Genomic DNA, 12,840 nt, shown 5'->3' with positions numbered 1-12,840 from the left:
CACTTTCCAAATCTGCTGAAGTCTATTGCCCAGAAGTTGGAAAATTTTCTTTCAAAGTTTGTTTGTTCACGTGGGCAGTGTAGTCTGGGGGTCTTTTGCTTGCGGAGCAAGGTGGCTAGAGCAGTAATTACCTTTGTAACGGTAGCTGGAAATATATTTACGAAGTCGTCCCTTGAAAAAACAAATTCTAATTTGAACGAATCAATTGATTGAAATCAACCTTTTGTTTTCCTAATTGTTCAACGTTTTGGCATGCCACTTCTCCCACGTCTCTTATATTTTATGTTGGTGTTTGAAAATATGGTTGAACAACTTATTATAAAGCAGAAAGGCAAGATTGCAATAAAATAACACATTTAGGTTTAATATTATAATTGTTAAACTTTATGTGCCAAATTGGAAAATATATAAATTAAATGACTAATTATTTCTTATGTGATTTATTTCCTTAAAAAAAAGTCTTAGATTTGTGAAGGCAATGAAACATTCAATACCTATATTATTAAACATTGAATTTATTTGAAAATATATTAAAATAATTTTTTTAAATTTTATTTTTAATATTAATATATATAATTAATTAAAAAATAATTCAAAATTTTATGAAATGATGGTGTCTCCCCCCAGACGCACACTGAATGTCTTTGCTTGCATTTATTTTTCCATTTAAATATTCTGAAGTATCTATTCTACAATATTTTAAATTATTAGCTAACGTGTTAGTCAAGAAAGCAGCAGCAGCAATATCTGGTTGATAAATTCATTTCTCCGCCGATAGAAGAACACGAAAATTCAGAAGAGATTGTAAAAGTTTCTTCGCTCTCTCAACCAAAGAAGCTACGGTAAACATTCCAATCTCTCTCTAGCTTTTTTTTTTCTTTTTTGAATTTCGATTCGAATCAATAAAACGTAATTAGGGTTTTGTTGTTTTCGTTCAACACGGTCGTTATCTCTCTTAATACTGAACTCCAATCCATCCTAGTTAGGGTTAGAGTTAGGACACGAAGACTATCCAAGGTATCTATCTGGTTAGGGTCTATCATCCTTACGTTTTGCTTTTCTTTTAAATCGAGTTTTGGTTTCTAACTTTAATTGTTGTGTTTGATTGGGGTTTGATTTGGAAATTCAATAATGGCGCATCTGGGTGGTGGTGCTGAGGCACACGCTCGATTCAAGCAATACGAGTACAGAGCCAATTCCAGTCTGGTTCATACTACTGATACTCGACGACGTGATACTCATGAGCCCACTGGTGAACCTGAGTCTCTCTGGGGCAGGATTGACCCTGGAAGTTTTGGTGACCGTGCTCACAGAGGGAGACCTTCTGAGTTAGATGAGAAGATTAACAAGGCTAAGGGGAAGAAGAAGGAGCGTGATGCTCTTTCTGAAGCTGTCCGTGGTTGTCAAGCTAAGAGGCGCCGCTTTGGAGAGGAGAGTGTCCTTACTTCTACTGAGGAGGGCGTTTACCACCCCAAGACCAAGGAAACTAGAGCTGCCTATGAAGCCATGCTAAGTGTCATTCAGCAGCAATTGGGTGGTCAGCCTCTTAATATTGTTAGTGCTGCCGCTGATGAGATTTTGGCTGTTCTCAAGAATGAGTCTGTTAGGACGCAGGACAAGAGGAAGGAGATTGAGAAGTTGTTGAACCCTATTCCCAACAGTATGTATGATCAGTTTGTTTCAATTGGTAAGCTTATCACTGATTACCAAGATGGGGGTGATGGTGCTGGGGTCTCTGTTGCTAATGGTGATGATGTCCTTAATGATGATGTGGGTGTTGCTGTGGAGTTTGATCAGGACAATGAAGATGAGGAAGGGGATAGTGATCTGGATATGGTGCCACAGGAGGAGGAAGAGGATGATGATGTGGTGGAAGCAGGTGGTTCTGGGGCCATGCAGATGGGTGGCAGAATCGATGATGATGAAATGAGGGGGGCAAATGAGGGAATGAACCTTAATGTTCAGGATATTGATGCTTATTGGCTACAAAGGAAGATTTCACAAGCTTATGAACAGCAGATTGATCCACAACAGTGCCAGAAGCTAGCAGAAGAAGTGCTGAATTTACTTGCCGAGGGAGATGACAGGGAAGTTGAAACGAAGTTGCTGTTACATCTCCAGTTTGATAAGTTCAGCTTTATAAAGTTTCTTTTGTGGAACAGGCTGAAGATTGTCTGGTGTACACGTTTAGTTAGGTCCAAAGATCAGGAGGAGAGGAAGCAGATAGAGGAGGAAATGATGGGTTCAGGTCCTGATTTGGCAGGGATTTTGGAGGAACTGCATGCCACTAGGGCAACTGCTAAAGAGAGGCAAAAGAACTTGGAGAAGAGTATAAGAGAAGAGGCTCGCTGGCTGAAAGATGAGGCTGGTGGAGATGGGGATAGGGGTAAGAGAGGACTTGTTGATAGAGATGCTGAAAGTGGTTGGTTGAAAGGCCAGCCTCAGTTGCTTGACTTGGACAGCATTGCTTTTGAACAGGGTACTGGCCTTTTGATGGCAAACAAAAAGTGTGATCTTCCTGTTGGTTCTTTTAAACATCAGAAAAAGGGTTATGAAGAAGTTCATGTACCAGCATTGAAGCCACGGGCAATACCTCCTAATGAGAGGTTTGTAAAGATATCAGACATGCCAGACTGGGCTCAACCAGCTTTCGAAGGGATGCAACAGTTGAACAGGGTGCAGAGTAAAGTCTATGAGACCGCCCTTTTCAAGGCAGATAATATACTCCTGTGTGCTCCAACTGGAGCAGGAAAAACCAATGTTGCAGTGCTCACTATACTTCAGCAAATTGCCTTGAACAGGAATCTGGACGGTTCATTCAACAATAACAATTATAAGATAGTTTATGTGGCTCCAATGAAAGCCCTTGTGGCTGAAGTTGTGGGTAATTTGTCCAATCGTCTGCAGGAGTATGGTGTCCAGGTGAAGGAACTAAGTGGAGATCAAACAATGACCCGCCAACAAATTGAGGAAACTCAGATAATTGTGTCAACCCCTGAAAAGTGGGACATTATCTCCAGAAAGTCTGGTGATCGCACCTATACTCAACTTGTGAAACTCCTTATTATTGATGAGATTCACCTTCTTCATGATAATAGAGGACCTGTGCTTGAGAGTATTATTGCAAGAACCGTGAGGCAAATTGAAACAACAAAGGAAAATATCCGGTTGGTGGGGCTGTCAGCTACACTCCCTAATTTTGAGGATGTGGCTTTGTTTTTACGGGTTGATCTGGGAAAAGGGCTCTTCCATTTTGACAATAGCTACAGGCCAGTTCCTCTTTCTCAACAGTATATTGGAATCAATATAAATAAGCCACTGCAGAGGTTTCAGTTGATGAATGATATCTGTCACGAGAAGGTAATGGATGTAGCAGGAAAGCATCAAGTTCTCATCTTTGTCCACTCAAGGAAGGAAACAGCCAAAACAGCTCGAGCAATAAGGGACACTGCACTTGCTAACGATACTGTAAGTAGGTTCTTGAGAGAGGACAGTACAAGTCGTGAGATTCTCCAAACTGATTCAGAATTGGTGAAAAGCAATGATCTCAAAGATCTTCTGCCCTATGGCTTTGCTATTCATCATGCTGGGATGACAAGAGGTGATCGTGAACTTGTTGAGGAGCGCTTTATGGATAGGCACGTGCAAGTACTGGTTTCTACTGCAACTCTAGCTTGGGGTGTTAACTTGCCTGCTCACACTGTGATTATCAAAGGGACTCAGATTTACAATCCAGAAAAAGGAGCATGGACTGAACTAAGTCCACTGGATGTTATGCAGATGTTGGGTCGTGCTGGCAGGCCTCAGTATGATTCATACGGGGAAGGGATTATCATCACAGGCCATCGTGAGCTGCAGTACTACCTTTCCTTGATGAATCAACAACTTCCCATTGAAAGTCAGTTCGTATCCAAGCTGGCTGATCAGTTGAATGCAGAAATTGTTCTAGGATCAGTTCAAAATGCCAGGGAAGCTTGCCACTGGCTCGAGTATACTTACTTGTATGTCCGGATGATGCGAAACCCTACATTTTATGGCTTAGCACCAGATGTTCTTGCTAGGGATATCACATTGGAGGAGAGGAGGGTTGATCTGGTAGGCACCCTACTCTTTTATTTATTTATATATATATATATATATATATATATATCAATTGGCTTTCTTTATTTGCTATTAGCTCCAGGCATGTGTTACATATGTTTATAACATTTGTTAATTTTTACTTATTTGTGCTTTATGTCTTTGGGTAGTGGAGACAAAATTTGGTATTCTTGTCCCATTTTCTTTAGTGGTTCTTTAGTTGCCCAAACCACTGTTGTAGAAGTAAATGTCCCAGGACTCCCTGTTATGTTAGTTTTGGTTTTTGATATCTTTGCTTTCATCTGCTGTCATTAGATCATATGTGTCCCATTCAAATTTGTGCTTTATCACACGGATTTTGCATATTCAATGTTTTTGAAAAAGCTGTTCACCGTGTCCCTTGTGTCTTCATCATCATTGCTTTGTTCTCGCTATATGGATCTCTTGAGTGCCGAATATCATTTTTACTGTGTGATGATATATTAGGTACTTGGATTGACTGTTGACTGGTTGCATTAGCACACGACATCACTAGTTGAGTGGGGATAGGTTATCATGTATAATTAGTAACTCAACTTTGTCTGAACTTGTGAAGATATGTTCATGGAGAATATGCATTTCTATAACACACGAACTATTGACTTATGAATTGGAAACCATATTAAGTCATGGTATACTGGACTAGAAATTGGGGTATCCAATGTCTTCTTTCAAAACTTGAAAATCACTGTCATAAGATGATTGCTTATGAAATGAGTGGAAGAGGAAAGCATACACCACCAACAACTAAGCCTCCATTTATAACTTTTATGGACATGGGGAAAGAGTTTGGGTTTCAAGTATGTTCTTGGTTTGAATAAACTATAGTGTGATTGTCTTCCTCTGTTCCCCTTATCTTTGTTCTTTCTTTCTTTAATCACTTGTTAGTTTGAAATTGATGTGGTATTGTCGAATTTCCTTTCTTCTGTCTAGTCTTCCAATATAATTGCGATGTCATTTTTTTCCAGCCCTTATTTGTCTTCCGTAGGAAATTTTCATTGCATGTATTGACAGATGTTTATGCCTTTTTAATTTAAATTAAATGTGGTGGCTGGTTTCATCTGCTAAAAGTAATATTCCTAATTATTTTTCAAAAAGTCTAGTTGTGTTTTAATGGGCTTTGGTTCTTTTTGCAGATACATTCTGCTGCTACTATCTTGGACAAAAATAATTTGGTCAAGTATGACAGGAAGAGTGGATATTTCCAGGTGACTGACTTGGGTCGAATTGCGAGCTACTACTATATTACTCATGGGACAATGTCCACATATAATGAGCATTTGAAGCCAACAATGGGAGATATTGAGCTGTGTCATCTATTCTCATTAAGTGAAGAATTTAAATATGTTACAGTTAGACAAGATGAGAAGATGGAACTGGCAAAGCTTTTGGACTGTGTTCCAATTCCTATCAAGGAAAGCCTAGAGGAGCCTAGTGCCAAAATTAACGTTTTGCTGCAAGCATATATTTCTCAGCTAAAGCTCGAAGGGCTTTCATTGACATCTGACATGGTGTTCATAACTCAGGTTTGTGTTCTTCTAATTGGCATTTTCTTCTTTCTTTCTTTCTTTCTTTCTTTCTTTCTTTTCCAGTTAGATTCTTGATTTGTATACAACTTTTATTCATTTGTTTCTGTTTTCTTTGAAGAGTGCTGGTCGTCTTATGCGAGCTCTCTTTGAGATTGTCTTGAAAAGAGGATGGGCCCGGTTAGCTGAGAAGGCTTTGAACTTGTGTAAAATGATTAATAAGAGAATGTGGAGTGTCCAGACTCCCCTTCGGCAATTCCATGGGATCCTTAATGAAATTCTGATGATGTTGGAGAAGAAAGATTTGTCATGGGAAAGGTACTATGACCTTAAACCACAGGAGATTGGTGAGCTCATCCGTTTTCCCAAGATGGGCAAAACACTGCACAAGGTCATCCACCAATTCCCAAAGTTAAACCTTGCAGCACATGTTCAGCCCATTACTCGCACCGTGTTGAGGGTTGAACTTGCAATAACTGCAGACTTTCTATGGGACGAAAACGTTCATGGATACGTGGAGCCATTTTGGGTTATCATGGAGGATAATAATGGTGACTCTATTCTTCATCACGAGTACTTCATGCTGAAAAGGCAGTCCGTTGATGAGGAACAGGTTGTGGACCCCACACTGAATTTCACAGTGTTGATCCATGAGCCATTGCCACCTCAGTATTTCATTCGTGTTGTGTCAGATAAATGGCTTGGTTCACAAACAGTTTTGCCCATCTCTTTCAGGCATCTTATCTTGCCAGAAAAGTATCCACCTCCTACAGAGTTGTTGGACTTGCAGCCTCTGCCTGTGACTGCGTTGAGAAATCCATCATATGAAGCTCTTTATCAAGATTTTAAGCATTTTAATCCAGTGCAAACTCAGGTCTTTACTGTTCTTTATAATACAGATGATAATGTCTTGGTTTCTGCACCAACAGCGAGTGGGAAAACTACCTGTGCAGAGTTTGCCATATTGAGGAATCACCAAAAGGGACCAGAGTGTGTAATGCGTGCAGTGTATATTGCTCCTCTTGAAGCAATTGCTAAGGAACGCTATCGTGATTGGGAGAGAAAGTTTGGCCAAGGTCTTGGCATGCGCGTTGTTGAATTAATTGGGGAAACAGCTACAGACTTGAAGCTACTTGAAAGGAGTCAAATAATCATCAGCACTCCTGAGAAATGGGATGCTCTGTCTCGACGATGGAAACAGCAGAAGTATGTCCAGCAAGTTAGTCTTTTTATCATTGATGAGCTTCACTTGATTGGGGGTCAAAGTGGTCCTGTCTTGGAGGTGATTGTCTCTAGGATGCGATACATTGCTAGTCAGATAGAGAACAAGATACGGATTGTGGCTTTGTCTTCCTCTCTTGCAAATGCCAAGGATCTTGGGGAATGGATAGGAGCTACATCTCATGGCCTTTTCAATTTTTCTCCTGGTGTGCGTCCTGTGCCCCTGGAAATACACATTCAAGGTGTTGATATTGCCAATTTTGAGGCAAGGATGCAAGCAATGACGAAACCAACATATACTTGTATTGTCAAGCATGCAAAGAATGGTAAGCCAGCTATTGTCTTTGTTCCCACAAGAAAGCATGTGCAACTCGCTGCTGTAGATCTGATGACATATTCAAGTGTGGATGGTGGAGAGAAGCCAGCTTTTCTGTTAAGGTCTGAAGAATTGGGGCCTTTCATTGGAAAGATCCAGGAAGAAATGTTGAGAGCCACTTTGTACCAAGGAGTTGGGTACTTGCATGAGGGCTTGAGCAGCTTGGATCAAGAAGTTGTGTGCCAACTGTTTGAAGCTGGGTGGATTCAGGTTTGTGTCATGAGTAGTTCATTATGCTGGGGGTTGCCTTTGTCAGCACATTTAGTGGTGGTGATGGGAACTCAATACTATGATGGGCAAGAAGATGCTCACACGGATTATCCTGTCATGGATCTTCTGCAGATGATGGGTCATGCTAGCCGACCTCTTCTAGATAACTCTGGAAAGTGTGTCATCCTTTGCCATGCACCTCGTAAAGAATATTACAAGAAATTCTTACATGAAGCATTTCCCGTGGAAAGTCATTTGCACCATTTCTTACATGATAATTTTAATGCTGAAGTTGTTGCTGGAGTTATTGAGAACAAGCAGGATGCTGTAGATTATCTCACGTGGACATTCATGTACAGGAGGCTCGCTCAGAATCCAAACTACTACAATCTCCAGGGAGTTAGTCACAGGCATCTTTCTGATCACCTCTCAGAGCTTGTTGAGAACACATTGGCTGACCTAGAGAAGAGTAAATGTGTTGCTATCGAGGATGACAGGGACCTTTCTCCTTTGAACCTTGGCATGATAGCATCTTACTATTACATCAGTTATACTACTATAGAACGTTTTAGCTCCTCTCTGACTCCCAAAACAAAGATGAAGGGTCTTCTGAAAATCCTCTCTTCAGCCTCAGAGTATGTGCAACTGCCAATACAACCTGGGGAGGAGGAGGTGCTTCGAAGATTAATCAATCATCAGAGGTTTTCGTTTGAAAATCCTAGATATGCTGATCCACATGTGAAGGCTAATGTGTTGCTACAAGCCCATTTCTCTAGGCAATCTGTGGGTGGGAACCTAGCATTGGAACAGCGAGAGGTGCTTCTTTCTGCCAGTAGATTGCTTCAAGCAATGATTTATGTCATTTCAAGCAATGGCTGGTTGAACTGTGCTCTCCTTGCTATGGAAGTTAGCCAAATGGTGACACAAGGGATGTGGGAGCGAGATTCCATGCTTCTACAGCTTCCACACTTCACAAAGGAGTTGGCTAAGAAATGCCAGGAGAACCCGGGAAAGAACATTGAGACAGTGTTTGATCTGGTAGAGATGGAAGATGATGAGAGGCGTGAGCTTTTGCAGTTGTCAGATTCTCAGGTGCTAGATATTGTGAGGTTTTGCAATCAATTTCCCAACATTGATATGTCTTACGAGGTGATGGATGGTGATAATGTGAGGGCAGGAGAAGACATCACTTTGCTTGTCACCCTTGCAAGGGATCTAGAGGGGACAGAGGTGGGACCTGTTGATGCCCCAAGGTATCCTAAAGCCAAAGAAGAAGGGTGGTGGCTTGTTGTCGGTGATACCAAGAGCAACCTGTTGCTGGCCATCAAGAGGGTTTCCCTTCAGAGGAAGTCAAAGGTGAAGCTGGAGTTTGCTGCTCCTACAGATGCTGGAAGGATGTCATACACACTCTATTTCATGTGTGATTCTTATCTTGGCTGTGACCAGGAATACAACTTCTCTGTTGATGTCGGTGAAGCTGCAGGCCCAGATGAAGACAGTGAAGGAGAGTAAACTGCAGTTAGTTATTTTTTTTTCCTTCTCATTTTTGTCTCTTCCAGTAGCAATATTGGAATTTACAAGAATAGCTGGCTAATCTTTCTAATCTTGGTTGGTGTATTTGCTTTTGTTTTAGGAGATGGTCATATATGGTTCATGCTGTCGGCGAAAATGACCGCTTTGAACATGTATGACAATGTGATGAAGATTTAGATTCAGGTGGCGGTGCCTTGCTTTTGCAGACCTGGTAGAGTTGGTACCCAGATGAAATTTCTTTCGTGGTTCATTGCTTTTTTTCTTTGTTACTGAATTTGTAATTAATGTATATAATTTTCACTGCACTTCTTGGTGGTGCATTTTTTTTAGGTTAAAGATGCATTATCATGATCAGGTATTTGTTGATTGAGTCGGGTAGGATGTATGGAGCAATCATCCTCGTAACCAAGAAGAAGAAGACGGCGATGTTATGATTATTTTCACCTTCTTTCATCTCTAGGAAGTTGATTGCAGGAATTGACGAGTGCTGAGGGGTGATCCTCTCTTGCCGTGGCCTGAGTGAGTCCTCGTTATCATCGATGAACATGATTTCATATCAGAATCAGATTATTTTTTACCATATTTCTCACGGGCTTTTCGACTGTTTATTTAATGAGAATCATACTCCCTATGGACTAAATTTGTTCTAAGTAGTCAATACCTATATATAAACAATATATTAAATAAGAAAAACAATGAAACTAATCAACTAACGAAAACTTATGTGAACAATATGCGCATGCTTTTAGGCATTCTGGCTGCAACAAGGATGATCTTGATTACCTCAAACTGTGAATAGAATATGGGGGAATTGTTTGTAATGATAAAAATGGTTTTTTATTATTATTATTAATGTAAGTGTTCAAGTTAATTTATTGTTATTATTAACAATTCTTTTATAAATGTATCAATTCTTTTCAGGTGAGAAAAATTAATTGTCAAGAGGGTTGCTACATGCACAGATTAAGGAAACAAGAGAAAAAAGGAACTTGCTAGTCTTTTCATTTAGGCACCGTGTATTATAAAAATTAATTTTTAAAAAAAATAATTTTTTTTATATATTTTGGATTGTTTTGATGCGCTGATTTTAAAAATAAAAAAAATATTATTTTGATATATTTCAACAAAAAAAAATACTTTAAAAAGTAACCGTAATCATATTTCCAAACAGACAAATTAATATATATAACTAGAGTTTGACAAATTTTGTTTGGATAGATATCAAACTATTTTAATATTGCAATAAAAAAATAAAATTACAATAATTATCATTTATTTATAAATTAACTCACACTTCAAGTTTTAAATAGTAAGTTAGATTGTTAATGAGATTTCTTTTCTTTCTTAAAGTTTGGATTTAAAAAAGTATATAATGACTGTCAATAAAAAAAAAACTATCCAAATCATAAACAACTTGTTGCTAAGTATATAAACATTTTAGGTTTGGATAATTATAATTCTTAAAGATAATAACATTGAGCTAATTACTATAAGCAAAGCAAAGGATCAAATTGATCCCATTTTTTTCTTAAAGCTTTCAACATTAACGTGTGATAAGTTATTAGTTCCCTTAATTCAGAATATTAGCATGTTTTTACGGTGAAAACATATTTTTTTTAAAAAAATAATTTTTTTATATTTTAATATAAAAAGTATTTTTTAAAAAAAAACCTGCTTCGTAACAAATAATCTCTTTATAATTTTATTTTTATTTATTTTTATTTTTTGTTGGCAGGAGATTATTATAAAACGAGTCTTTTGGGTAAGAAAACAAAGGGATGGCACAGCTAAAACGATGTCGCTTTGTTCTCGTCCTATCTAGGACAAGAGGGAGGGGGGCGGGAGTTGTACCAGCATCTTGCTGCCCAGAAATAGGTGTGGAGTTGAAGGCTGCTTAATTTAGGGCTTGGTGGAGAAATCCTCTTTCAAACATCAATTTGTTATACGTATGTTGTTGAAAATTGTGTAATTAATTAAATATTAAAGAGTTGGAGAAAATGGAGCATAGTTTATGGAATCATTTGCCGTTGCTAGTAAGAGCAAACTCTAAAGAATCAGTAGAGTACATTCTTCAAGCTCTCTGGCGAACTCGTCAAACCGGTCTCGATTCCGCCGACCGACTTGTCATTCGCGACATCCTCCAACTCCCAAACGACACTGATCTCGACCCCGTAAGTAACTAAATCATCTTAGGGTTTCGGTTTTTGAAAAATGATTTCATTTTTTTTACCTGTTTCTGCAGTTATTGGTTTGTCTTCGAATGCTGATTCGAAGGTGTGTGTACGAGAATGTAAGCAAAGATGATATTCAGAAGTTGTTTCCTGAAGAGGTTTTGCCGGAATTGCAAAGGTTATTGACGCTTTTACTGCAGAAGTTTCAGACAGAGTGGCGAGCGGATGTGTTCAAAGATCAGGTAATGTTTTTAGGTCTTCGATTTGTGTCTGGTGAGATACGAGGATGTTGAGTTTGAATTTTAATTTTTTCTGTTCAGGTTGGTTTTCCACGGTTGAAGGCAATGACATGGAATATGGCGAACCAGGATGCAGCGGAAGGGACTGATCCTGTCGCTGTTATCAATTTGAAGGTATTGAATTCACTGTTTGGGGTTTTGGTAGAAAATTAACTTGTGTTTAATTTGGACCAAATTATCGAATGAGATTTAAAAATGTGTACGTTAAAAACATCGAGAATGGTCATGAGCTGATCATGTTTTAATCAGCTATGATTGTGCTCTGTGCAGCTTCAAGATGATACAGAGTCTCAATCAGAAGTGAAGTTCCAATTAGGTAAAGATACTCTAGAAACAATGGTGAAGTCCATGTACTGCATAAGAGACCAATTGTCTGACTTGGTAAGTTTTGCACTTGAAATTTACGATGCTTTTTCTTGTGCATATATTATGAGGTGCAATTTTGTTTGTGATTAGCAGTTCGGTATTCGTTGTGTTTAAATGCTATCCATCGCAGGGTGGGGCATCAAATAGGCAGTTATCTCAGGGAACCAACATAGTCTAGGAAGTAAGTAACTCTTGCTTGTAGCAATGCCTGAAATGGAATGGTATGGGCCATGTCTTGGACTTGGAATCTATCCGCTGCAAGATTTGACATGGTATGTTGTTATATTGGTTAAACTATAGCAAATTATGCGGAGATGTGAAGATTTTATATCGTTTATTGCTGTTGGGGGCACAATATCTTAACTGTAATGGTCAAGGTTTTGTTCACCATAGGAAGATGTCTCTGAACCAGTTACACTTTGGACATTCTTTTTACACATGCAGAGCCCCACCACTTGAAAGAGAGAAACCTTTTGCTGATCAGGAGCAACAATCATTGGGATTCTTTTGGCAATAAAGAACATTTAGACATGTAACCGTGCTTAGTAGTTTGTATTGTGGAGTCAATGATGATGTTACTGGTGAATGGTATGTTGGTCATGTCATTCATTGCATGTAATGTTTTTGAAAAAAAAATTACCATTTTTTTATTTGCTTCAAATTAATTGATTTTAGTGTTTTCATATTGTTTTGACTTACTTTGATATATGAAAAAATATATATATTATCCCGATGCATTTTCAAGTAAAAATTTTGAAAAGTAACTACTCGTATAATATCAAACTGGCTCTAAGTTGGTGGTGATGCAAACACTGGGCACTAAGTAGTACTTGCTGGCTGCAGCAATGTGTCTTTTTGCCAGAATCTTTTACGAATGAGAGAAACCGGAGACCTTTTTGCTGGGAAAGTTTCCTAGATAACACATGATGCAACAAAAAAGAGCAGTTGATATTATCAGTTTCAGATTCTTGATGTCACGTTATTCATCATAACTTGGTGTAAGATTCTTCTGTTATGTT

The 12,840-nt window shown here is 38.7% G+C and overlaps 2 protein-coding genes across 5 annotated transcripts; both read left to right on the top strand.

Moving 5' to 3' along the window:
* The first annotated feature begins 767 nt into the window (after positions 1-767).
* Positions 768-10,983, top strand: LOC133678909 (DExH-box ATP-dependent RNA helicase DExH12-like). Of its 4 annotated transcripts, none has more exons than XR_009836055.1 (5): positions 768-4,095; positions 5,256-5,645; positions 5,767-9,196; positions 9,316-9,504; positions 10,721-10,983. XR_009836055.1 is itself a non-coding variant. In XM_062101423.1 (3 exons), exons 1-3 carry the CDS (start codon positions 1,132-1,134, stop codon positions 8,962-8,964), a joined length of 6,552 nt encoding a protein of 2,183 aa, XP_061957407.1. In that variant the 5' UTR covers positions 768-1,131; the 3' UTR covers positions 8,965-9,625. The 4 variants fall into 4 exon arrangements, 1 of the variants encoding a protein (XP_061957407.1); XR_009836056.1 differs by having other exon boundaries at positions 5,767-9,205; XR_009836054.1 differs by having other exon boundaries at positions 5,767-9,504.
* Positions 10,983-11,999, top strand: LOC133678871 (uncharacterized). The gene is made up of 5 exons (XM_062101377.1): positions 10,983-11,156; positions 11,228-11,398; positions 11,477-11,569; positions 11,726-11,836; positions 11,952-11,999. Exons 1-5 carry the CDS (start codon positions 10,983-10,985, stop codon positions 11,997-11,999), a joined length of 597 nt encoding a protein of 198 aa, XP_061957361.1.
* Positions 12,000-12,840: the final 841 nt, after the last annotated feature.

This window comes from Populus nigra, chromosome 18, assembly GCF_951802175.1.
Source record: "Populus nigra chromosome 18, ddPopNigr1.1, whole genome shotgun sequence".
NCBI classification, from domain to species: Eukaryota; Viridiplantae; Streptophyta; class Magnoliopsida; order Malpighiales; family Salicaceae; genus Populus; species Populus nigra.
This window is presented reverse-complemented; position numbering and strand designations above follow the sequence as displayed.

What these genes read in the sequence shown, in the direction of transcription:
- LOC133678909 (XM_062101423.1), top strand. Translation starts at nt 1,132, where the DNA reads ATGGCGCATCTGGGTGGTGGTGCTGAGGCACACGCTCGATTCAAGCAA. An exon ending in AGGAGAGGAGGGTTGATCTG is followed by an intron (nt 4,096 to 5,255) that starts GTAGGCACCCTA and finishes TTCTTTTTGCAG; the next exon opens with ATACATTCTGCTGCTACTAT. An exon ending in ACATGGTGTTCATAACTCAG is followed by an intron (nt 5,646 to 5,766) that starts GTTTGTGTTCTT and finishes TTTTCTTTGAAG; the next exon opens with AGTGCTGGTCGTCTTATGCG.
- LOC133678871 (XM_062101377.1), top strand. Translation starts at nt 10,983, where the DNA reads ATGGAGCATAGTTTATGGAATCATTTGCCGTTGCTAGTAAGAGCAAAC. An exon ending in CGGATGTGTTCAAAGATCAG is followed by an intron (nt 11,399 to 11,476) that starts GTAATGTTTTTA and finishes TTTTCTGTTCAG; the next exon opens with GTTGGTTTTCCACGGTTGAA. An exon ending in GAGACCAATTGTCTGACTTG is followed by an intron (nt 11,837 to 11,951) that starts GTAAGTTTTGCA and finishes TATCCATCGCAG; the next exon opens with GGTGGGGCATCAAATAGGCA.